This window comes from Emydura macquarii, unplaced genomic scaffold (genome assembly GCF_026122565.2).
Source record: "Emydura macquarii macquarii isolate MOO-44397 ecotype Brisbane River unplaced genomic scaffold, CSIRO-AGI_Emac_v2 contig_3530, whole genome shotgun sequence".
Lineage (NCBI taxonomy): Eukaryota > Metazoa > Chordata > Testudines > Chelidae > Emydura > Emydura macquarii.
This window is the reverse complement of record NW_027133667.1, coordinates 9,784,947-9,810,244: the sequence shown is the minus strand read 5'-3', so window position 1 is coordinate 9,810,244 and position 25,298 is coordinate 9,784,947. Positions and strand designations below refer to the sequence as shown.

General features: G+C 42.7%; 1 protein-coding gene across 13 annotated transcripts in view; it reads right to left on the bottom strand.

Moving 5' to 3' along the window:
* ERC1 (ELKS/RAB6-interacting/CAST family member 1) overlaps nt 1-25,298 on the bottom strand; it is a 530,012-nt gene that overhangs the window by 145,603 nt on the left and 359,111 nt on the right. Inside the window, exon 17 of one of the 13 annotated variants that reach the window (XM_067536294.1) lies at nt 20,668-20,762. The exons of the other annotated variants lie outside the window; for them this stretch is intronic. Within the exon in view, the coding sequence (XP_067392395.1) occupies nt 20,756-20,762 (7 nt within the window). The 3' untranslated portion in view covers nt 20,668-20,755. Of the gene's footprint in view, nt 1-20,667; nt 20,763-25,298 lie in introns of those variants that run through there. 13 annotated transcript variants of the gene reach the window in all.

Here is a 25,298-nt window from a genome sequence, read left to right as displayed (position 1 = left end):
TTGTTCTTTGAGATGTGTTCCTTATGTCCATTCCGTGTTAGTTGTCGTGCGATGCGTGCACAGTTGCTGGAGATTTTTCCCTCAGTGGAATCTGTTGGGCCGGCTCTAGCATCCTCTGGAGTCGCATGCATATAAGGGGCACCACCAGCCACGCGCCCTCTCAGTTCCTTCTTGCCACTAACTTTGACAGTGGGCTAGGAGGATGGGTCATGGAATAGACATGAGCAACGCATCTCAAAGAATTACCATTATGGAAGGTTAATAACCATTTTTTTTCCTTCCAGTGCTTGCTCATGTCCATTACATGCTAGGTAACTCTCAAACAGTACCCCGGGAAGTGGGCTGCAAGTTCATGGACATGCCGATTGCAATGCTGCTCTCCTGAAACTGGCATCGTCATGGGCCTGTTTGGTGACAGCATAGAGGGACCATGGGGATGCTGCTGATAAAGCCCGGACTCTGGAGGAATGAGTGGTCATGATGGCCAGAGGTGGAACCTTCACCTGCTCATAGCAAGCTTGGATACAGGTGGTTATCCAGAACAAGATTCTTTGGGATGACATAGGTAGCCCTTTTATCCTTTCTGCTACTGCTACGTGGACTTACGGAAGGGCTTAGTTCTTTTAATATAAAAGGCAAGGGCCCACCTAACATCCAATATATGTTGTTCCTCAGCGGTCTTGTGAGGTTTTGAGAAGAAGACCAGTAGAAAGATGTTCTGGCTGTTATAGGATTGCAACACCACCTTTGGTAGCAAGGCCAGATGGGAACACAGCTGGATCTTGTCCTTGCAGAACATGGTATAAGGGGGTTCCGACATAAGGGCTTTGATCTCAGAGAACCTTCGGGCCAAAGTGATCACCACCAGAAAGGTGACCTTCCAAGACAGAATCAACAAGGAGTATGATGCTAATGGTTTGAAGAGGGGTCCTGTGAGCCTTGACAGGACCAAGTTCAAGTCCGATGGTGGGAGAGATTCACGAACCTGAGGGTAGAGTTTTTCCAGCCCCTTGAGAAACCTGACCATCATCTCATGGGAGAACACTGATCTGCCTTTTACTGGGAGGGTGGAAGGCTGAGATGGCTGACAAGTGAACCTTAACAGATGAGAGAACCAGACCTTGATGTTTTAGGTGGAGCAGATAGTCCAAGATGTACTGCAGAAAAGATCAGGGTGGAGAGAGATTCTGTTCAGAGGCCCCACAAGTGAAACGTTTTAACTTGGCCAGGTAGTTACCCCTAGTGGAAGTCTTTCTATCACCAAGCAAGACCTGTCAAACCTGATGTGAGCAAGCCTGCACTTCAGGGTTCAGCCATGCAGCAACCATGAAGTCAGGTGCAGGGAGGCAAGAGTCAGGTGAAGCAACCTGCTTGGTTTTGTGAGATCAAGTCCAAGGGGAGTGGAAGTGCAAGTGGCACTGCCCCGAGAGGTCCAGAATCGTGCTAAGCCATGCCAGCGCTATCAGGATAACCTTTGCCTTGTCCAGTTTGACTTTTAGGAGAACTTTGTGAACCAAGGAGATCTAAGGAAAGGTAGAGCATGAGAGCAGGAAGGCATCAGACAGGGAGTCCTGCAGGGCCTGTGCAGTAAGCAGAACTGATGGCATTTCTTGTTCTGTCTGATGGTGAACAAGTGCATCAGGGGAGGCTGATATGTGCACCAGGGGAGGCACCAAGGGAGGCTGCCACCTCTGGAAGATGATACTGATGATTTCTGGGTGAAGAGAGCACTTGTGGTGAGAGGAAGAGGCTCTGCTGAGGCGATCTGCCAGTATGTTTCGGCTCCTGGGATGTGTGTCACCTCAATGAGAATGGTGTGTTTCACGCAGAAGTTCCACAGCCAGAGGGCCTTCTGGCACATGGCTGAAGACCGAGCCCCTCCCTACTTGCTGATGTAAAAAATGGATGTGGTGTTGTCTGAACCACTTTGCCTGAGACCTGGGGAAGGAACACTTGGCAAGCTAAGTGTACCACCCCGAGTTCCCTGACATTTATATGCAGGGAAAGTTCTTCTTGGGACCAGAGGCCAGGGGTCCTGAGGTTGCTGAGATGGGTTCCTCATCCTAGGTCTGATGCATCTGAGACTAAGTCTACCAACGGTTGAGGGGCAGCAAAGGGTACCCCCGCCATTACTGATCCTGGGTCTTTCCACCAGGTCAGGGAAAAGAGGACTCGAGGCAGAACTGTGAATATTGAGTCTAAGTGGTGTCTGTTCTGGGAGTAGCCTGACACCAGCCACATCAAGAAGGGCCTGAGGTGCCATCTTGCATACTGCACCATGCAAGTACATGCCACCATGTGACCCAATAATTTGAGGCAGATCCAAGAAGCCCTTATTGGGTGGACCATGACCTTGGTTATCAGGTCCGATACAGTCTGGAATCAAGCCTCTGGTAGGAAGGCTTTGGCTTGGGTTGAGTCGAGCATTACCTTGATTAACTCTATTCTCTGAATCGGGACCAGAGTTGACTTTTGTCTGGAGAGAGGTCCTGGCCACATTCTTACTCTCATCTAGGAGGGCCACAAATTCCTGTCTTACCTCTTCTGGCAGAGAATCCTTAAATTAAGACAAGGAGTCCCAAAGATTAAAATCTTATCTCCCAAGCAAAGCTTACTGGTTGAAGATATGTAGCTAGAGGCTACATATAAAACTTTTCTCCCAAAAAAGTACAGTCTCTTTGCATCCTTATTCTTCCCAGTAGTGCTCGACTGGCCCCATCTGTCTCACTCATTTGCTGCAGAGACCACCAGGGATCCTTGGAGGGGAATGTGAGTACAGATATTCAAGCCCACTTGCTGCTACAAAATACTTTTTTCTCTGCCCTTTTTGAGGTGGGGACAGAATAAGGTGGTGTTTACCACAGGGCCTTGACTAGTTCCATCACCGCCTCAGTGATGGGCATGGCCACCTTAGAGGGAGCTGTTGAAGCCAGGATGTCAATTGGGCTGTGTGTTGACTCCTTGAGCACCACAATTTCCAGACCCAGGTTTTCCACGACCTGATTCAGAAGGTCCTGATGGGCCCTGCAGTCATCCTGCAGAAGCATGTTACAGGGTCCCGCAATGGCATCATCTGGGGATGAGGAGAAGACTTGCACTGGAGGAGATGCTCCTTCCTCTTCCTCCGCTTTTGCCACCTCCACCGGTGCCGTCTCCTGGGCGTCAGTACCAGGGTTGGTACCGGAGTCGGGATCTGGTGCTGAGCAGGATGGGGTGACAGCCCGCCTTCCCAAAGCCACCAAGAAGGAGGGTTGGGAGGAGGGGCCCAGTATCAGGGGAAACCCCCAAGGATTCCAATATAGCCACTGCATCAGCCAGTGGCCTGGTGCCGAAGTCTGGTGGCAAGTAGGCTGGGTAGCGGTGGTGTGCCCTGAGCAAAGCAACAACTTCTCCTTTGTATTCCAAAGAGGAGTCATCCCTTGGGGACCATGGTGGAGCAGTCCTGTATCCTGCCTCCAGGCAGTGCCGGAGATCTGGGGGCCGAAGATGAGCTGGTGACTGGCAGGCCGGAACCATGGCCAGTTTTCCCCTGGAGGGAAACACAGGTGCCAATGCCAAGAAGGGGATCAACGCTCCCTATTCCCTTCTGGCTCCCATTATCTGGGCTGGCTCCCTCTTGGCATTGGCAGAACCAGAAGGGAGAAGAGGTCCTTTGCTGCTTTGAAGGCCTCCGGGGTCAAGGGGGACTGTCAAACCCTGGTACTGCGGCTGCTTCTGAGCACTGGTGGAGGGTCCCACACCAGACTCAACATCCTAGGCAGAGTTGATGGTGTCAATGCTGGCTCAAGGGAGAAGGAGTGGCCTGATATGGGTCTCACTGTATTAGCCTCTCCCCACTTGTCCCTCTTCTGCACTTGAGAATGTCCTCTCTTGGTGCACTGCTTTTTGTGCTTCTTCTTGGTACTGGAAATGGTGAGCGGTGCCTGGAAGAGCCCGGTGCTGGAGGAGCGCTCTGCATGGACACCAAGGTGCTTGGCGCCAATTTGAGCGGCTTGGCTCTGAGACTGGTCTGAGAATGGCCTTCAGCTGAATGTCCCTGTCCTCCTTAGTGCAAGGTCTAAAGTCCCTATAGATCTGGCACCTACCTTTAATGTGAGTTTCCCCCAGACATTTTGAACAGCTAGAGTGCAGGTCACTCACTAGCATGGGTTTGCTGCAAGAGGCACATGGCTTGAAGCCCAGGGACTGAGACATGCCCAGCCCGTGGGGTGAACAGTCCCTCGACAAGGACAACTATTCGCACTACTACATACACTAACTCTAATTAAGAATGATACACATTAACTACAAAATCATGACGAAAGAAGAGTCCAAATCACTGGGAAAAAAAGCCTTACCGGAGCAAGAAGGATCATTCCAGCAACTGTTATGGGCGGTAAGAAGAAACTGAGAGGGCACGGGGCTGGCGGCGCCCCTTATACCAGAGCACGTGCGCAACTCCAAGAGGCACTAGAGTTGGCCCAATGAATACCACTGAGGGAAAAATCTCTGGCCACTGTGCACATGGTGCATGCACACCTAACATGGAATGGACATGAGCAAGCGCTCGAAGAAGAACTGAAAGGCTCTGGAGCTACAGGAACAAGTGATATGCTATGGTGGATGATGCAAGTATAAAGATGAAATAGGAGTAACAATTGTGAAAAGCAATGAGAAAAAAAAAGTCCTTAAAACTCTAGTTTTTTCATGCACTCTAATCTGGAAGCCTTCATGACTGAATGTAAAGGTTAACAACAGTTAGCAAATATTGCCAGAAGTCAGGACAATCATCAGCTGCAAGAAGTAAGTTATGCAGAATTTAATTTGGTATGTTAAAAAAGACTTACATTTTATTTTTGTATTTGATAAACTGTTGTACATTATGGCCCTGTTTCTGTCACTGACTCTATTCAACTGGACTGCCTGACTGCAGCCAATGACTGAACCCTCTATAGGACAAGCTGTGAGTAACACAGTACATACACTTCTCTAAAACCCAATGGTGATAAGTTACATTTCTGACGTTCATCCAGGAAAGTATACCTGTTAACTTTGCTTTAGATGGATTCTATTACAAAGTGAAAATCTTGGCAAGAACTGGGGTGAGACTTGCCCACTGTCTGGGTCCCTTTCCCATCTGGCCAACAGGGCAGACTTTTTAGTTCATTATCACCTCATCAGTGTTCCTGTCAGCTGCCAACAGTGAAAAAAGACAAGCCACTCACTAATTCCTGGCCTTTCTGCCTCCTCTCAAGCAAAAGTAAATCCAGAACAGATGGATGCTCTTTAACCCCATACATCCAATTGCCCCCTCTAATCAATCCACTCAACTCAGAACAAGGAATGACTGAGGGACACCAAAAATATGCCACCAAAAAGGCACCAAAAAAGTTCCTCAGGAGTTTCATTGTTATAACTCAGATGAAGAAGAGAACAGGAACACAGACTTACCTTCAGTATATTAATGATGAGACAGACAGTCTGGCAAGAGCACTGAGTTTAGCAGGTAAAACAGCAGGAGGGATCGTCCGGTGAAAGGGGGAAAGCAGGGGATGAAGGAATTATGAGATGTGGGGAGATAATTAACCATTTGGGGTTCCAATTAAGGGTTTATTTTATTATGCAGGCTAGGAATGAAGAGCAGCAGCCCTTCAATCTCAGCAAATTTTGTTTCTTTTCTTTTTGTAAGTGGGTACAATTCTCTTCCCCAAGATATAGCTTTGCCCTGGTTGGTTCTTGCCTGCATACCAAAGTGTGCTGCTTTATTCATACCACAGGGACATAATATAGGCTTATAATGTAAAGCTTGGACCAATGCGGGATGTTCCTAGGCAGGCGGCTCTTTTATTGGGACAGTACAGCAACAGGATTTCTTCTACTTTTCTCTTTGTTGGCAAGGTGTAAATAGTTGCATGTGAAATATTTCTACAGTTTGAACAAGCACATTGCAAACTGTAAGATGATGGAGGTTTGCTATATACAGACCCTCCATAGCATTTTAATTATCCTGATGTATTTAACCAGACATTAAAAATAAAAATACTTCTACTTTGCACTTCTATAGTCTTACATCCAGAGACCACAGAAAGCTTTACATACATTAATGAATGAAAGAAAACATTCACAGAACCTATATGGCACGGCACTATTATCTTCATTTTACAGATGGGGAAACAGAGGTTCCAAGATGGTAAGTGACATAGCCAAGGCCACATAGAGAATCTGTAGTGGTGCTGGGAACAAGATTGAGAACTGCTGTCTTTCAGGCTTGGCTTTTAACCACTAAATCATGCTTCTGCTTCATTAAAAAGAATGCCCAAGGACTTTCATTATTTTAAGGCTTAATCATAGTAGAGAAGTCCACGGGGAACTTTCTGTGCACGTTTGAATCATGCTGTTTTAGTCTTACTTATTTTGGGGCACCATATTTTTAAAAAGATAATCAAACAAGAATGAGTTAAAAAGGCAGTAACAAAATAATACAATATTTGGAAAAGTAAGGAATATGTCTAAGGAAAGTTCAGAGGTGAGTATAGCCTTGGATAAGACCATACCTCCATACTCATGTTTCTGGATTTCTATGTTGCCTTAGATACAGATGACCATGGAATCCTACTGTCCTAGGTCAGAGACATGGCAGGAATTAGCAAGAGCACATGGATAGCTTCAACCATACTTCTCAGACCATGCTTAGACCATTGTGATGGGCACCTATTACCAGCCTTCAGAGATTTCACCTGTGAAATTCCACAGGTGTCCATCCTCTGACTGATCCTCTTCAACACCTATATGAAATCATGAGGTGGAGAGAGGTAGTAAAGTGGTTGTGAAACAGTGTGAACTAAAGTCAGAAACTCACAGGTGACATCCTGACCTACCTCACCTTCACATCAGATATAAGCAGCACCATATCCCTGCTATCCAAGGGCTTGACTGAGATCAGCAGTTGGATGAAGAGCAGCTGATTAAAGCTGAATCCTGGAAAAGCTGAGATGATGATGGTGGGGAGAAGAAAGCATTTCAAAATACTCACCACCTCTATAAACATTGCTCCATTGAGATTATCTGTGCTCTGATTAAATCCGTCTGCAGTCTCGGTGTCCACCTGGACCCCTCACTGCTTATAGTTTTCCCAGTAACCACGGCTATGAAAAGCATCCTGTCAATAGGTGGCTAGTAAGAAAATTGTGTCCCTTTCTGTTGGATTTGGACTTAGCCATGGCAATTCATTTACGACACTTAGGCTTGATTACAGTAATTCTCTGTACCTAGATATGAAACCACTAACCTTAAAAAAGTTAAAATAGATTAATCACACAACAACTCATCTCTCAGGAACTTTCACCGCTTAAAGCACATCACTACACTGCTCCGTTCTCTTAACTTAACCCACTGAATAACTACGTAAAATTAAAAATTATCTTCATCTTCAAAACTTTTAATGAGACAGGCCCACGTATGATCACAACCTCAGTGACAGTTATGTTCTGGAATAACAGAATTGTTACTATGATGCTGGCAGACCAGGTGCCAACTTTTGCCAACAAGGCTTTAGGCATCTGCCGAGCATTGACAGATTTATTGCCGAAAACTTGTCTGTTTCACCTGTGTGTCAGAATGGTTAAGATGGTATTGGATATACAACAAATGTGTTTAATGTTTATACTTTATGAAAGGCTTGTAATATGCTGCATGCATTAATCTCACTTACAATATCTTTATCACATGCTATCAGGTAATATTTAAGTTTTTGCTTTGTATCTGTAAAAAATATTTGCTCTGAAACTGTGAACCCAGTCAGGAGGGATCATCTCCTTCCTTTCAAGAAGGCCTATCAAAACTAAATGGGTCATTGTGGGACATCACAATACAAAAAAAATTTTTATTGCCCCCTCAAACCTATGAAGAAGCTATTTGCAAAAAGGCTTGCCCCATCAGCTTGAATTCTGGAAGAAGGAAATAAAAAAGCTGACAAGAAAACTTCATCTTTTGCTGTTTGGACTCTCACAGGGCTGGAGCTATGAAACAGAAGCCGGGGTCCCCCGGATCAACCTGGGTTAGCCCTAAAAGACATACAGACTGACAGATTACTACAACTGTCACCTTTTGAAACCATAGATTGTAACTCATTTGCATATAAATATTTGCCTGCTTTACCCTTGTAATAACTTTCTCATTTCTTTTCTTAGTTTATAAATCCTTAGAAAGTTAACTATAAAATTGGTGAGAGTTCTAAGGTATACATTGACCTGTGGAAAGTGACTGGTCTCTTGGGACAGAGAGCCATCTGAATATTTTGTGATCTTTGGTGTATAATGACCATCTATCACTAAGTCCAGCTTGCCTGGGTGGCAAGATAGACTGGAATGCCCAATGGGACTGCCTGTGACTCTATGGTAAGACTCTTATAGTGCTTTAGGAGTTCACATTTGTTACTGGGTTGTTGAAATTTACTGACAGAACACACAACCAGTTTGGGGTCTCTGCCCTGCTTCTTGACAGTCTGCCTTGAGGTTGGCACTCATGGTCGTGAACCATTCCAGACAGTGTGACAATCACCTCCACTGCAAGACTTGTGTATGCATGAGAAAGTGGTTTCTTGGTAACTGGGGCCCAGGAATCTGGAATTCACTTCCAGAAGACATCAGGATAACCACAAATCTTTTCACCTTTAGAATAAAACAGAAACCCTACTCCTTCAAACTAGCCTTTCCCAAAACACTCTTATAAAACAAAACAACAACAAAAAGCACAGTCCAGTTCCCCTTATAATTCTGTGAAGTGCTCAGATACAATGAGGATAATTTTGTGAAGTGCTTAGATACCATGGTGGTGGGTGTTGTATCAGAACCTCAAGAGAGGAAGAAAGAATCAGATGACTAAAGGGAGAGAGAATGGCTTTCTAACAAATACATAAAGGGATCTCACAAAGAGATAGCGATCTCTTTCTCAGTCAAATAGGAATGGACTTAAAGTTGTAGCAGGTAAATTTAGATTAAATATTAGGAAAAACTAAGTACAGTTCAGTGATGGAAAGAGCTGTCACAGAATACTGTGGACTCACCATCACTGAAGTTGATGAAGACTAATGCTGAGCCAACTATTAGGGATGTTTTAATAAATTAAGCCAGTCTTTCTGCAGAGTTGGAGGATGGAGTAGATTCACCAAAAGTCCTTTTCAATCACTAGGATTTTAATCACACATATTGTGTGGGAGTGGTGAGAAAACCAGCGCTATGGGATAAGTCTCCAAAGCGTATGGGAAAGTGTGCAGTCTGAAATATGTGATGAGAATAGTGAATCCTATTCCCCATGGAATATAGGTTGAAACCATAGTAAAGAATACAATTATCAGACGAATAGGTAAACACGATATGTTGGGGCAGAGTCATCACGGCTTTTGTAAAGAGAAATTATGTCTCATCAATCTAATAGAATTTTTTGACGAGGTGAACAAACATGTGGACAAGGGTGGTACTTGGACTTACAGAAAGTCTTTGATAAGGTCTCACACTAAAGGCTCTTAAGCAAAATAAGCCATAAGCAGTCATGGGATAAAAGGAAAAGTCCTCTTATGGATCAGTAATTTGGTAAAAGATAGGAAACAAAGGGTAGGAATAAATGTTCAGTTTCACAATGGAAGCAACTAAATAGTGGAGTCCCCCAAGGGTCTGTACTGGGACCTGTGCTGTTCAACATATTCATAAATGATCTGAAAAGGGGGGTAAACAATGAGGTGGAATGTTTGCAGACAATACAAAATTACTCAAGATAGTTATGCCCAAAGCTGAATGCAAAGAGTTACCAGGGGACCTCAGTGAAGTGGGTGATTGGGCAACTGGGCAACAAAACAGCAGATGAAATTCAATGTTAATAAGTGCAAAATAATGTACAACGGAAAACAATCTCAACTATACATACAAAATGATGGAATCTACATTAGCTGTTACCACTCAAAATTGATCTTGGAGTTACTGTGTATAGTTCTCTGAAATCACCGCTCACTGTGGATAGTTCTCTGAAAACATCTGCTTGGTGTGCAGCAGCAGTCAAAAAAGCTAACAACATGTTAAGGAACCATTAGGAAAGGGCATAAGACAGAAAATACCATAATGACACTACATGAATCCATTGTATGCCCACCCCTTGAATACTGCATAAAGTTTTGGTTGCTCCATCTAAAAAAAAAAAAAAAAAGATTAGAATTGGAAAAGGTACAGAAAAGGGCACAAAATGATTAGGGATATGGAACAGCTTCCATATGAGGAGAGATTAAAAGAACTGGGACTATTTATTTTAGAAAAGATACAACTAAGGGAGGAATATGACAGAGGTCTATAAAATCATGAATGGTGTGGAGAAAGTGAATAGGGAAGTGTTAGTTAAGCCTTCACGTAACAGAAGAAGAACAAGGGTGGGGGGTCACACAATTAAATTAATAGGTAGCAGGTTTAAAAAAAACGTAAGGAAGTATAACCTGTGGAAATGATTGCCAGGGGATTTTGTGAAGGCCAGAAGCATAATTTAATTTAAAAAAAGTATTAGATAAGTTCATGGAGGATAGGTCCAGGAGTGGTGATTAACCAAGATGGTCAGGGATGTAACCCCATGCTCTGGGTGTCCCTAAACCTCTGAATGCCAAAAGTGGAGCCTGGAGAACAGGGGAATGGATCACTTGATAATTGCCCCATTCTGTTCATTCCCTCTGAAGCTTCTGGAATTTACCACTGTCAGAAGACAGGATACTGAGCTAGATGGATCATTGATCTGACCAAGAAGAGCTATTCTTATGTTCCTATGGACATACAAGTGGATTCAGCTGAAATGAAAATATTAGCAATTACAATAATGACCATAGTTTGGAATTCAGTGGTTGCTACTGTTGAGGAGACATGTTCAGAAATTGCAGAACGTGGGCACATTGGACAAATAGCTGTTACTAAGACTACAATTTTTCCTGCTCAGTTTTAGCTTTTTTTTTTTTTAAAAAAAAACACAAAACAGAATACCAAAAATGGTGGGATAGATGCTCTTTACCCTACCTTCCATTAGCTTCCTGCCTAAAAGTCAGCTGTGGGTATCAGACATTATAAACGTGTTCAAATGCTCGACCAATCCTGCCATGTCTCTGCTTTAAATTACATTTTTTGGCCAAAGCCTGGCAGCACTTTTGTTGCTTATAAGGTCTCTGGCCATTGGAAAGACTCTGAATATTATTTTGAGAAGTTTAACAAATTTACCATAAGATTTAGATGGTATGTGCAGTACGAACACTCACTTGGCTAATCCTGGCTTGGAACATCCCATTAATAGGGCAATTTTAATCTAGTAGTTATCTTTAAGAATAATCTTTTCAAAAGAAATTTAAAATAATGCTTTGATATGAATTAGGGCCATGTTTGAAAAAGGCATTGTCATTAAATGTCCAGTGTTATAATGCTGTGCAAGAGACTGACCATTACTCAAATGCATATAGCAGTAACCTTCTGTAAAACTGTGAGTTATGGGAGGAGAAACAGTACACCATGTGAGATTCCCAGTAACACAGTACTAATGAGGATGAAGAGGAGACACCAAAGCAAAACCCGAAAGGCACTGGATAACTTTTATTCAGGAAGATGACACTCTTGCTGTAATATATTGTAAATTAATAGGCAGTTAAAAACAGCAGCTGAAAATGTTGCCCTCCTACAGCTTACAGCACTGAACTTTCCACTTGAGCAAAAGTCACAAGAAATTGTTAGAGCCTGCCAGAGTCAGAGTTCTCTCAGTTACCACTGATTTAAATAGATATTGAAGACACTCAACATTTTCAGGAATGATCCCTATTTCTATATCTACCGCTTATGGCGGTGTATAGGGATCAGGGACTATAAATATGGCTGCACACTGCAGAAAAAGGCAGGCTGTGCCCATGCTTCTCACTGTGGTGTGTAGCTACACGTAGCAGTGAAAGACTCTGGCAGCCGAGAAAGGGTCTGGCAGCAGCTCCCTGATGCTGGAGCCTTTTCCTGTAGCAAGCTAGCTAGGCATGCTAGCTAGGCATGCAATGTCTGTACTTTACATTCCACTATAAGCGTAAATATACCTTAAGTTTGTTTGAGACACAAAATAAGGGCAATGCCAAGCTCTGACTCTACTGCTATTAGAATTCAGACTTTTCTATTTACCAATTCAGAACCCCTGGGCTCTTCGTGCTTCTGTGATATCACAGAATATATTTTTAAAATGAAATATGTCTTACATACTTTACAAAGTCATTTTATGTGCTTCGCTTTCTCAGGAACATTTTCAGTGGGATACACAGGCAAGATGACAAACACATCTGGTACAGAGGACGACCTTAAAAAAGTTCCACTGGTTTCAAAGGGTCTACTAATTCCAGAGATCGTCTTCTTATTTTTAAAATGGAACTTCCATTGGAACCAGCAAAATCTTTAAAACCAACAGAACTTTTTAAGTATTCCCACTATACAGACAAACACACATATTAGGATCAGCAACATCCATATACTATAGACTCATAGACTTAAAGGCCAGAAGGGACATAATTTGATGACTGCATGTCCAATCTGGAGTTTTCCCTTCAAACTGCTCCTGTGAGGTTTGTGGGAATTTTGCTGCTCAATACTGAGTCATCACCTTGCAGCCACTAGACTATGGAGTGTCTAGAACGCCTTCCTCCTTTTACTTGTTATTTCTTTCCAGTTATTTTGAACTGAAAACTACATAATTTATACAATATACAGTAAATAAAAGTTTACAGGATACTCCCTCCTCATGTCAAAGTCAACCCAAGAGCTATGCTCCCCAGTGATTCATTCAGCCTTAATCAGAACATTGTTTTTTTTAATAGGAAAAAACCACAAACCTGTAATAAAGGCCCTTAAAACTTGTTTAAGTTTCCACTGGAATATGAACTCATCTCACTTCCCTGTAAATTTAAACCTTAAATTGGAGTTAAACAGCCACAGACAAAAAAGTTTCTAAGTGAACTTCCTTTTAATGCAATGTTTACAGTAAGGATGGTAGGCACTAAAAGGCCAATTATTTTGCACTTTCTGGAAGTTGTGTATAGTTGTAATAGCATTACAATTGGATTGCCCTCTTACTCACTAATGCAAATGGCCTTTTGGTTAAGACACATGACTTGGAATTAGGAGACCTGCAGTTAATTTCTGGCTCTACTACAGACAGTCCCTGTGTGACTTTGGGAAAGTCACTTAATTGTCCTGAGCCTCAGTTTCCTCATGTATAAATTAGTATAATATTTAACTACCTTACAGTAGTGTTTTGAGGACTATTTCACTTGATGTTTGTGCAGTGCTTTGAAACTCTCAGGTGAAAGGGCTACATAAGTACAAAGCATCATAACTAAAGTTGAAGGCGAAGCAAAAACCAAAAACGTAAAAGGGCAGCACAGTTTAAAAACTCTCTCCTCAGAAGCAAAAATTCTTTAAGACCATCGGGAGCTATTGTATCACATCTTGGGTCAGCAAGCTGATGCTTGTTGACTACATGTGCTGGGTGTACATTTTCTGATCACAATGAGCTGTGATGGATTGCAGCTGGAGCAGGCTTGTCTGAGAAGCTAGGTCACTGGAACTATTTCATAAAAATATTTTAACTTTTTCTCCGAAGCAGAAATTATGGTTAATATACATACCAGCAGAATCTAGCTCAACTTCCAGCTCCATCTTGCACACAATCAGAACTAACATTCTTTGGAGAAACTTAGAAGTGGATCATAAATCAACTTAGTTTTAGTCTTGCAAAACTTTCATTTAATAAAACAATGCATGAAAGAGCAAACATGCAAACTAAGAATGAGTTATCTCCAGCCTACCGCTCTGATGTGGATGCTTGACGAAGAATGCTCAGATTGTGTTTCTATTTTGCAAAGTGCTTCACACTGTTCTGTCACTTTAACTATTTCTGTATTATACGCTAGCTAAACACAAAACATATCTAACAAAGAAACTAACCCACATGGACCCGCTAGAATTAACCTTCACACTGGGAGAAAGAGAGTCTTAGGGCATGTTTTCACTACTGTGCTGAATCGGAGCTGCTGCCATTGATGCAACAGCATTAATTTAGTGGGTCTGGTGAAGACATCCTAAGATGAATTTTTGACCTTCACCCTACAGTATCTAGGTCACTAACAAACATGAGGTGCTTGGGAGCTTGATCGAAAAATCTATGATTACTAGTTTTCAGTAGTCTTTTCCAATTGGGCATCCCCTGACAAGAAAATTTGTATGAGGCAATGCCTCTGTTGCTTGAGGTATAGCTGCTTTAAAAATCAAATGATGTGGCACGAGGAACACCAGGGAACGAAGCAACTTTGAAAAACACTGGTCACTTTTATTCCATGTGGCATATTATCATCTGAAAGATATTAGATATACTGTTATTCCTGTATGGCATATGTGTAAATACCATCTTTAGTTAGAAATCCTTCCTCTTATGGAAACCTGCCAGAAACTACAGGGAATTAATTGTACTGGCTTATAAAATAAAGACAACACATACTGTACACACATGTATTTACAGATAAACACAAATGGCTATACATGCACTGCACATAGATGGAGTATTCAAATAAAGAAAAACAGAATAGCTATTACCCACCCAGGATGTGCAACCAAGGACATGCATTTCATTGTTCTGACTCATCAGTGTGGATAAAGCATTTCTTGGTGTGCTAATTTATGTATTAATTTCATATTCCTATTTTTTCATCATTTGGTAAAAAAGAGAAAATGAAATTGGAAAAGAGATCTACAAAAGGATAATGGTCTTCTCTCTCCAGAAACAAAGGCTTCAGCTTTGTCTCACCATTCATATCACGGGGCACGAGAAGGGGACCATGATCCCAATGTAAATTTTGAACCAGTAAAACTACCTCTTTGTTAATTGTGGTTAAAGACCTGCTGGCTCTGCTTCAGCACACAGGAGGATCTTCTTGTTCTCAGGTCTATCTGAATTGCATAAAGAATGAACACATCTGTGTGTGAAAAGGAATACCGGATAAAAACCAGTCCTGGTATAAATGGGAGTAACTGCACTTAAGTTAATTGAGTTGCACCCGCATACACCAGAGATTCATTTGCTCCATCCTATTTCCCAAGAGGGAGTAGAATACAAAAAAGTCTCCTGTCCGCCAGGCTGTTTCTAGGCACTGTTGACTGTGCTTCTCAATTTCCCACACTGAGGAAGTGTACTCCCACACTACATGTTGTAAAGGAGGTGAAAACTATGGCGGCTAAGACCACTGGAACGAAGTGTTGGTGTGAAGTTGCTTGAAGTGGTTGTTCACAAGTACAGAGTTACTCGATTAACAATATCTGCAGTCCAAAGGCTCTTTCTGTTTTGGCCAAGTGAAAAGCTGACACATTCTGAAGCTCAGTGCCAAACACCCTTCTTATTCTCCAACAGTTCACTGGCAGTTCTGCATAAAATGCTGGTTTCTTTTGGCTCCAAAGACAGCTTCACCTGCAGGGTTTCATTTTTCTCTTTGACACCTTAATGTTGATTTTCCTTTAGAGCACAAAAAAAGCCCTCTCCAGCACCTTTCTTACAATTACACAATTGCCTCTTTGTGGTCAACGAAAGCCTTAATGATTGTATTTTATTTGTTAGTAGATCTGATTAATTCTGAGTTTAATTTGCAACCTTTCCTGGGATCTCAAGGGCTGGGAATCAGAAAGCACACTGTACCTCTGTACTTCAGGTACTTCTAGTTTGCCAATTTGTTTCAAGCCTCATTTGCGACAACAGCTATGAAACTGTAGTCCAAAAACAGCTCCACATTTATCAAGTCAAGGCACAAAAATTGGTTTTGTTTTTGTTTTAAATTAACATACCACTGGCTAAATTCATCTCTTTCTGCAATCTCTATGTCAAGGCCCTCAGTAATCATGTGTACCTGACAAACACCAAAGAAAGGCAAGTCTGAAGACCAACTTAGCAAAGAAACAATGCATACTGCTGGTCTCTTTTTAGAACAAAGTTCTGAGGAGGTGAGCATTTTGAATTGTATGTATTGACATTTAATAGAGGAGGAAGCTAAGATTTAAAAGGATTTTTATGAGAATATGTTATTTGTGGGAGAGGGGGAGGAAGAGTCATATCTTATTTGCACAACAGTTTTTTATTTTCTTAAATATCTGTTTAGAAGTCTACCCCTACAAAGCAGGGCAAAATTCATATTCTGCACTGCCTCTTGGGTGAAAGAAGGACGTGGATAACAAGTATGTGATGTATAAATAAATGGAATGCCAACCAAGATGAAAAATATTGTAGAGAGCTAATGTTGAGAAGGTTTTTAATGGTGGAGGGATGGCAAAAGAATAGAATATATCCCCTCTTCAAGCAGAAATTAAATGAAAAGCTGAAGAATCAACACAAAAGAAGCAGCAATGCTATAAAGTATGAGAAACACATTAAGCCAGGGACAAGCACATAGGCCACTGATCATAGGATCCAGAAATAAAACTTGTCTCAGAGTCTGAGTCAAATGAAGGATCAGATAGAAAGTTTAAGGAAAAAAAATTAAAAAAAAGCCAGCAGAGTAGTGCCTAATGACAGGTGTGATAATAGGAGTGGGATCAATAAATGATAGTTGCAAATCACTTCTGTAAACAATCACCAACTTCTTTCTGTGCAGAGAGTATATATTCAAACACTGACTGCTATCCCCAGAGGTTAGAGGGTCAGCCCAGCACTACTTCCTCTTGTGTTGGCTGTTTTTTCTTGAGGAGCTCTGCTGGTTGAGAAAAGAGGTCAAGCTCATCAGTCTGTGGGGCACGAAGGGCAGTTTGCAACACTAACTGCACGATGGAAACCAGAATGGGGTATATAACACACTCTTGATCACTAATGCTTCAGCTTACAAGGCCCCTGCTTCTTTTTGTGACCTAATGAAGACAGAGCTTCTGATGAAGCACTACAGAGCAGCAGTCACAACTAGCAGGAAATGCATTCTGTTAAAGAGAAAATAAATCCTATGGCAAATGTAATGAAAAGAGGCCATCTGACCTTTCCCTTCAGACAAAAAATACTAAATTATATAGTTTAGAAAAATGAATAAATATTTTTCAACAACATAATTATTCCTATGATTGTTCGCCACAGGTAGTGTAATGTATAGCATTCAATTAGAACAGAATAATTCATGACACATGTCTAACCTGCAGCTGGGCTCAATTTATCAAAATTCATAGTTTACTGCACTGGCTGCACCACAATGTCCAAATCCCACTTCACTCCTACTGTCTAACTTCTTTTGGACTAAATAGGGTTCTATTTTCAATGAAAACAAAAAGAGGATAGCACACAGAGAATAACTGAATAGGCAACTGAACAGAAAGAGAATGTTTTTCAAAGCCAGGAGAGACCAGAAGTTGTTGAAAGTCATTCTGTGGTGTATTTATATATGGCCCCTAGACATAATGGGCACAATAAAATGTAAATAGGTCAGTTTAGATAACTGTATAACATGGACATGTATCGGTTATTGTAAGACTGTAATGTGAATTCTGGATTCTTCAAGATATCTTAAACTGTCACTTCTTTTGGACCCTGTTCTTAGCTTTCTAGATGTTAATTTTAAGGTCTGAAAACAGTAAAGATATTTAGGACCAGACAACTCAGTCTTAATGCAGTAAGAACTGGAAGCCAATGATCTACAACACTAGTTCTCAACCTATTTACCATTGTGGGCTGCATATGCAGCTCTCTGTGTGTTATGTGGGCTGCACCCATACAATATGTATACTACCTGTATTGCCCTAGGGAATGTTACATAGGCCACAGCTGTGTGTTGACTGGGCTGCAAGCGGCCTGCAGGTTGAGAGTCACTGATCTAGAACATATAACTTCCAAGATGTTTCTGGAGCACATTTACCGAGTCAGTTTAGAGAAATTACTCCAAGTGTTAGAAGCAGACAGAAATGTAATAGTTTGATTGGGGAATGCAACTGAGGTCCTGAGGTTCTATTCCTGAACTACTATGACTTGCCATGTGGCCTTGGGTGGATGAGTCGCTCTCTGGTCTCATCTTACTCATTTGTAGAATAAGGATAATATTTACCCACTGTTATAAAATGCCTCAAGATATTTAGATGAAAGACTCTGTAAGTGCAACATATTATTATTATAACTACATAATTTTTTGATATTTCTTAGTAGAGACCATAACTAGCCCAAGGTCATTGGAGGCCTCCTGCAAACAACAAAAGAGTGCTTATGCATTTTTACAAGAACACATTAAGATCTGTTAACAATTGAGGGATAGAAGTGCACTGGGTACCTCTGTATATGCAAGTTCTGCAGCTATCTAGAACCAGTGGATTGAATAATTTGGGCCTTTCACAATAAAAAGTACTTCCCTTATACTTCTATAAACTACATGAAAAGTGGATTGATACGCGAACCCAAAGTTTCAGAAACTACAAGCAAAAATCAGTGTAAACAGAAATAAAGAACTGTTCCCATAAGAATCAAGTGGCTCAAAAAGAAGGTTTTACTGATTTTGTTGGGACCAAACTAAAAAGGCTTCTTAATATGAATTTTAGACATAGATCCTCTATAATAAATCTGAAACTACATGCCAAGTAGAAAATCAACGATTGGTTTATGGAAGGCCAAAACTACAAGCTAGGTAGAATGTTAGAAGAGGTCTGGAAAACACATTTAGGAACACAGAAATTATCATGCTGTATCAGACCACTGGGGTGTTTAGAAGTATCCTACCTCTTCTGGTGACCAGTGTGAAAGAGGGCACCCCCCCCAGCTTCATAATTCACATAATAGTGTAATGCTACAAACTGGTTTGGGGAAGGAGAAGTCTTGTATTGAATTTTGCTTGCTTGTATCTGAAAGGATAAATTTCTACTGTGTCTAATGTGTTCTCTTATGGTTCCTATATAACCTGGTTTGATCAGCTCACATGGACTGAACTTTGAACCATGCTCTCATGTACAGATACTCCACTCCAAAAAGCCTCACTCTCCTGAAGTAATCTTTACAAGGAAAAAAGAAAATTTTAAAAGGAGACTTCTTACAAATTCCATAGACCTGCAGGTTGTTTGTTTTAGTTTTAATAAATCTATCTAATAGTGATTTTTCTGTTGGCAAAACCCCCAAGAGATATACTCCAGATTCCCAGGCAAAGTGAGGGCACAGGACATGGAAAGTGAGGACAGTTTGGAAGTTTTGTGTGATCTCCCCAATACTTTAGCTACTGCATCTACTGTCAAGTTGTTGCAACTCATCCTCCAAGATTCAAGGGAAAACCACCTAGCTCAGAGGTTATTTCTATTATTATTGCAAACTGACCCCACAGCTATGGAAAAAGGAATTTCAGACCAGCTCCAAAACTCATATGGTTTTAGGCTCCTCCTTAACCCTCCCTTCTCCAAAATATCACATTGCTATTTTAAAAATAATAAAAGAAAGAATGACTTACATATGCACAGCAGCCACATGAGCACATACAACCCTTGGGATTTCTCTCCTTATATTTTGAACCATGTTGATGATGTCCGGATGGGATTTACAATGGCTCAAAGCTACTATTGTTCACAGTACATTAAATCTATAATATATGCAATGAGATACCATAATATTTTCATTTGGAACTTCCATTAACCCAGAGTTTGGCTGTATTTAATGAAATATGCAGTGCTCTCAGAGTTGATTTATACAAACTAATATTTACAGTTTATCAAGGAGGAAAAAAAACCACACAGAGAAACCTATGATTCTTTTGACTTGAACAGAAAGTCAGAAGCACTTCATTTGGTTTAGCAAGACCCTGGAAACACCAAAATATTATGGGATTATGGACGGCGATGCGGTCAGATGTGACTGAAATGTCCAGTTTAGGGAACATACTAGCAGTACCAGTACAAAGCCAAAAATAACGTCTGCACATTTCTATTTTAAAAACAAAACAAAACACACAGATATTATGGGTGTGTATGTGTACAGGGAAAAGGGGGTGCCAATGACATGGAAGCCTACTGTGCTAATCCTGTCCTAGGGACAAATGGGGTAAAGGGGAAGCAGTAAAATCTTTAAGAAGATATCACATATTCCTGAACAAAATAATTAAAAATCCCTCACTTCTAAGAGAAGTGCTGAATGTGTCTGATTACAGCGACAGTGAGAGTATAATAAGAGCGTTTTGTGCTAAAGGATGAAGATTCAGAAAAAACAGGGAGAAGGGAGCAGATTGGCTCACTTTAGGGCTGTATCACAAACAATCTATTTTATTCATTGTCAGTCAGAATAATGCTGCCTTTTCTTTCAGTCTTTTGATAAATCAACATAAAATGATTTGACTAACCATCTCCAGAAAAACGGTTTCTCTCTTTCTGTGACAAAAGTGAAGATTTGCCAAACCGACTGTCTTCTAAGCAGTAAGAGAGATGAGATCCCACTTGTTATACAGTACTGCACCTACCCTAGTAGAGTTCATCTGTATACATGGATTCCCAAGGTAGGGAAGGAGAATAGGGGCAATCGTTCACAGGCAGTAGCACTATGTAAATCTCCAGGAACAGTGAACAACAATATTCCAATTCTTTGTACACATGTATAAATGTTTTCCAACAAATAGGAATATAAAATATTACAACAGGGTTCCCAAGACTGAAGTTGTGCTCTCTTTTCATATTCTGACTTTAAAAAGCAGTTGAGTTTCATTGCATTGTCTTTCTGGAAACCTGGGTCCAGTAGCTACTGAAGGGAATCAGTCACACTGAACTCAGCCCCTGGAAAACAGATCCAGAAGAAAAAAATCTCCAGTGGAATAGCATGGAAACAAGAGCACAGTGTAACTAAATTCTCAGGAAGTTAACGGCTGAAAGAACCTCCTTTCCCCAACTCCTCCCTACTACATTAACAGACCAAGCAATTACTGAGTGGAACAAACCCCTTTAACACCACCTGGCGCACTTTTCAGCAGTTGGTCTTGCTCCCAGGCCTGTCATGGATCATTTAGATAGTACAGTGCATTCTCTCTATAAGGCTGTTCTGAGGGACCGTGGAGTTCAAGATATAATGAGATATGGAGGTGTTTATCATGAGCTACAGTGCCAGGATTTTAATATCTGAAGAAACCTTGGAACAAAAAAGGTGAACTATAAAAACAAACAAACAATCTGTAGAAGATATGAACAACTTTCTAGCAGTTAAAGATAAATGTCGTAAAGACAAATAGCCCTATTTCTATTCATGCACATGTGAGGAGGTACCTTACTTACACGATTCATTACTGATACCACTTAATAGTTTCACAGCTCACCCTTACTGTGAACCTTTGAGAGACTAAAATTCGTAATATAGTTGATACGCTGAATCATTCGATTAAAAGAGTTTTGTGCTATTGTCCACAACTAGCTTAATCATCATTCCACCTGTTTCTAGGGTCCAGAAACCTTTTACTGTTGATGTCACCTAATGCAATCATTCTCCATCATATTCCAATATTTATTTCAGTGGAGACAAAGTGGTAGATTGTGCTGGGCATCTTTAGAGGGTGCTTGGAGGCTGAACCTAAAAGAAATCTGGAAAAGCAGTGCAACTAAACAATGTCACAGCTCCCATACAAAAAACATGAGGAAAAAATGGTTCTTTAGCTTCCGTAACTGTTGTTCTTCGAGATGTGTTGCTCATGTCCATTCCAAGCAGGTGCGTCCGCGCCGCATGTACAGTCGTTGGAAGGTTTTTCCCCAGCGGGACCCGTCGGTCGGTGTAGGTGCCCCCTGGAATGGCGCCTCAATGGCGCTGTATATAGGGGCCTGCCGACTCGCCGCCTCTCTAGTTCCTTCTTGCCGATTGGCTCTGACAAGACGGGGAGGCGGGTGGGTCTTAGAATGAACATGAGCAACACATATGGAAGAACAACAACAGGTACAGAAGGTAAGTAACCATTTTTTCTTCTTTGAGTGCTTGCTCATGTCAATTCCAGGCAGGTGACTCCCAAGCAGACCGATGGAGGAGGGGTCAGAGCTCATGAAATTGCTGACTGGAGCACTGCTCTACCAAACGCTATGTCATCTGTGGCAGGCTGTGTAATGTCATGATGCAAAGTAAACATATGTATGGACGACCATGTTGCAGCCCTACAAATTTTCTGTGTGGGAATATGTGCCAGGAATGCTGATGAAGCCTGTGCCCTCGTGGAATGCGCTGCCAGAGCTGGGGCTGGCACCATGGCTAGTTCATAGCAGGTCCTAATACAAGAGGTAATCCAGTGTCCTCTCAGAGGATTTCGTCATGGGAGGCCTGTCATCCTATCCGCTATGGTGACAAAAAGCTGGTTCGATTTACGAAAAGGCTTAGTTCACTCGATATAGAATGCCAATGCCCATCTGACATCCAGGGACTGGTGACTACATTCCCTGTTGCTGGCATGCGGCTTTGGAAGAACACTGGCAAGAACATTTCCTGACTAGTGTGAAAATGAGAAACCCTTGTGAAGGAAGGCTGGGTGTGGATGCATCCACACCTTATCCTTATGAAATACTGTATATGGGGGGGTCTGAGGTCAACACCTTGAGTTCAGATACTCTCCTTGCCGAGGTAATAGTGATGAGGAAGGCTACCTTCCACGAGAGGTACAATAGTGAACACACGGCTGAGGGCTTAAATCGGGGAGGCCCATCAACTTATTGAGCACCAAGTTAAGATCCCATGCTGGGATTGGACAATGTACGGAGGGTAAATTCTTTCTAAGCCCTTGAGGAAGCAGGACACCATAGGATTGGCAAATATCTAATGACCCCCTTCTCCCAGGTGGAAAGCGGAGATTGCCGCCAAGTGCACTTTCACTGATGCAGCCACCAGAACTAATTGCTTTAAATGCAGTAGGCAGTCCAATATAAGAGGCAGCAGAGCCTGCACTGGAGTTGTGCCCTTCTGCGCTGACCACAACAAGAACCGTTTCCATTTGGCTAAGTATGCTGCTCTGGTGGATGGATTTCTACTACCAAGGAGGACCTCTTTCACTTGCTCAGAGTACTCTGCCTCTCTAGGGTTCAGCCATGCAGCTTCCATGCCGTGAGATGAAGTGACTCTAGGCTGGGGTGACGCAGCTGACCGTGGTTCTACCTGATCAGGTCCGGAACTAGCAGCAGGACGATCAGGGTGTCTACACATAGCTGCAACAGCACTGTGTACCAGTGTTGCTTGGGCCACACTGGGGCTCTAAGTATAACCAAGGCCCTGTCCCTCCTGATTTTCAGGAAGACCTTGTGATAAAAGGAAATGGTGGGAAAGCGTAGCATAGGTGGTGAACCCAGGGAAGGAGGAACACATCTGCCAGAGAATCCGGGCTGTGTCCCAGGTAGGAGCAAAACTGGTGACACTTCCTGTTGGACCGCATTGCGAAGAGGTCTACTTGGGGAAAGCCCCACCTTTGAAAAATATTTCTCACGATATCCGAGTGGAGAGACCACTCATGGGTGTTGAAGGAACAGCTGAGATGGTCCGCCAGCTCATTCTGGGAGCTGGGCAGGTAGGACGATTCCAGGTGTATGGAGCAGGCCATGCAGAAGTCCCAGAGTTTGAGGGCTTCCTGGCACAGGGGACAGGAATGTGCTTCCCCCGTCTGTTCAGATAGAACATTGCCGTGGTGGTGTCTGTCATCAATGACACCTCCTTTCCTTCCAGATGAGATTGGAACACCTGTCTGGCCAACCGGACCGCTTGTAGTTCCCTGACATTTATGTGAAGTGACAACTCCTCCGGGGACCAAGGACCTCGTGTCCTTAGTTTGCCGAGATGCTCTCCCCACTCCAAAGCCGAAACGGCTGTAGCCAGCACCAATGATGGCTTGGCCTGGCAAATTGGACCCTCTTGCACACCTGTTGAGGGATGAGCCACCACTGGAGAGATTCTATAACCTGTGGTGGGAGAGAGACCACCTTGTCCAGACTGTCCCCATGGGACCAGTGTACCGATGCCAGCCACAACTGGAGAGGTCTGAGTCACAGCCTCACATGCTGGACCATGTATATGCAGGAGACGAGGTGGCCTTGAAGCGTTAGGCAACTCCGAACTGTCGTGGTAGGAAAATTACTGAAGTTTCTTATTATGGAGCCCATAGTTTGAAAACGAGACTCTGGCAGCAGAGTTCTGGCTTGTACTGAGTCCAAGACTGCTGCTATGAATTCTATCCTTTGGGTGGGCACTAGCGTTGATTTGCTCACATTAAACTGAAGACCCAGGTTGAGGAAAGTTCAACATGAGTGTCTACTTGCTCCCTGGAGTGGTCCTTGAACAGCCAGTCATCCAGATAGAGGTACACTTGGACACAGTGTCTCCTCAGGAAGGCAGCGACCACACCCATACATTTGGTGAAGACTCTCAGAGCCGCCAATAGGCTGAATGGGAGGACTGTGAATTGATAGTGATTGTGTCCTACTATGAACCTGAGGAACCTCCTGTGGGAGGGTACTATTGAGATTTGGAAATAAGTGTCTTTCAGGTCAAGGGCGGCATAACAATCCTGCAGATCCAGAAAGGAAATGATTGAGGCTAGGGAGACCATACCAAATTTTAGCTTCTTTATGAACTTGTTGAGATTCTGCAGATCAAGGATAGGCCTGAGCCTCCCTTTTGCCTTCAGGATCAGGAAATATCTGAAGTAAAACCCCTTTCCTCTTAGTTCCTGAGAGACCTCTTTTACTGATCCAGTGCGAAGCAGCTCTTGCACCTCTCCTATAAGAAGTTGCTCGTGAGAGGGGTCCCTGAAAAGGGACGGGGAAGGGGGTTGGGGTAGAACAAAACTGGAGGGGGTATCCCATTTCTACAGTGCGCAACACCCATCTGTCTGATGTTATTCGGGCCCAAGCATGGTAGAAATGGGATAAGTGGTTTCAGAAAGGAGGGGTAGGTTCCGGTAGCTGTTCTGAAGTGTCGCTCTCAGGTACACTCTCAAAAGTTTTGCTGTGGCCCTGGCCACTGTTTTGGTTGGGGCATTCTGTGCCTGTTATTTCTGCCCCTCTTTCTGAAGAAGTCCTGCCAAGGATGAGATGGATAGAGCCTCTGGCCAGACTGGGGCTTGAAAATGCTTCCTTTGTGTGGAAGGTGTATGTAGCCCCAAAGATTTCAAAGTCACCCTAGAGTCATTAAGGCTGTGGAGCTTGGAGTCTGTTTGCTCTGAGAACAGCCCCGCTCTTTCAAAGGGTTGGTCCTGGATGGTGGACTGGACCTCAGGTGGGAGGCCTGACATCTGCAGCCAGGAGCCTCTTCTCATAGCCAGCCCCGAAGCCATAATCCTTGCTGCAGAGTCTGCTGCATCT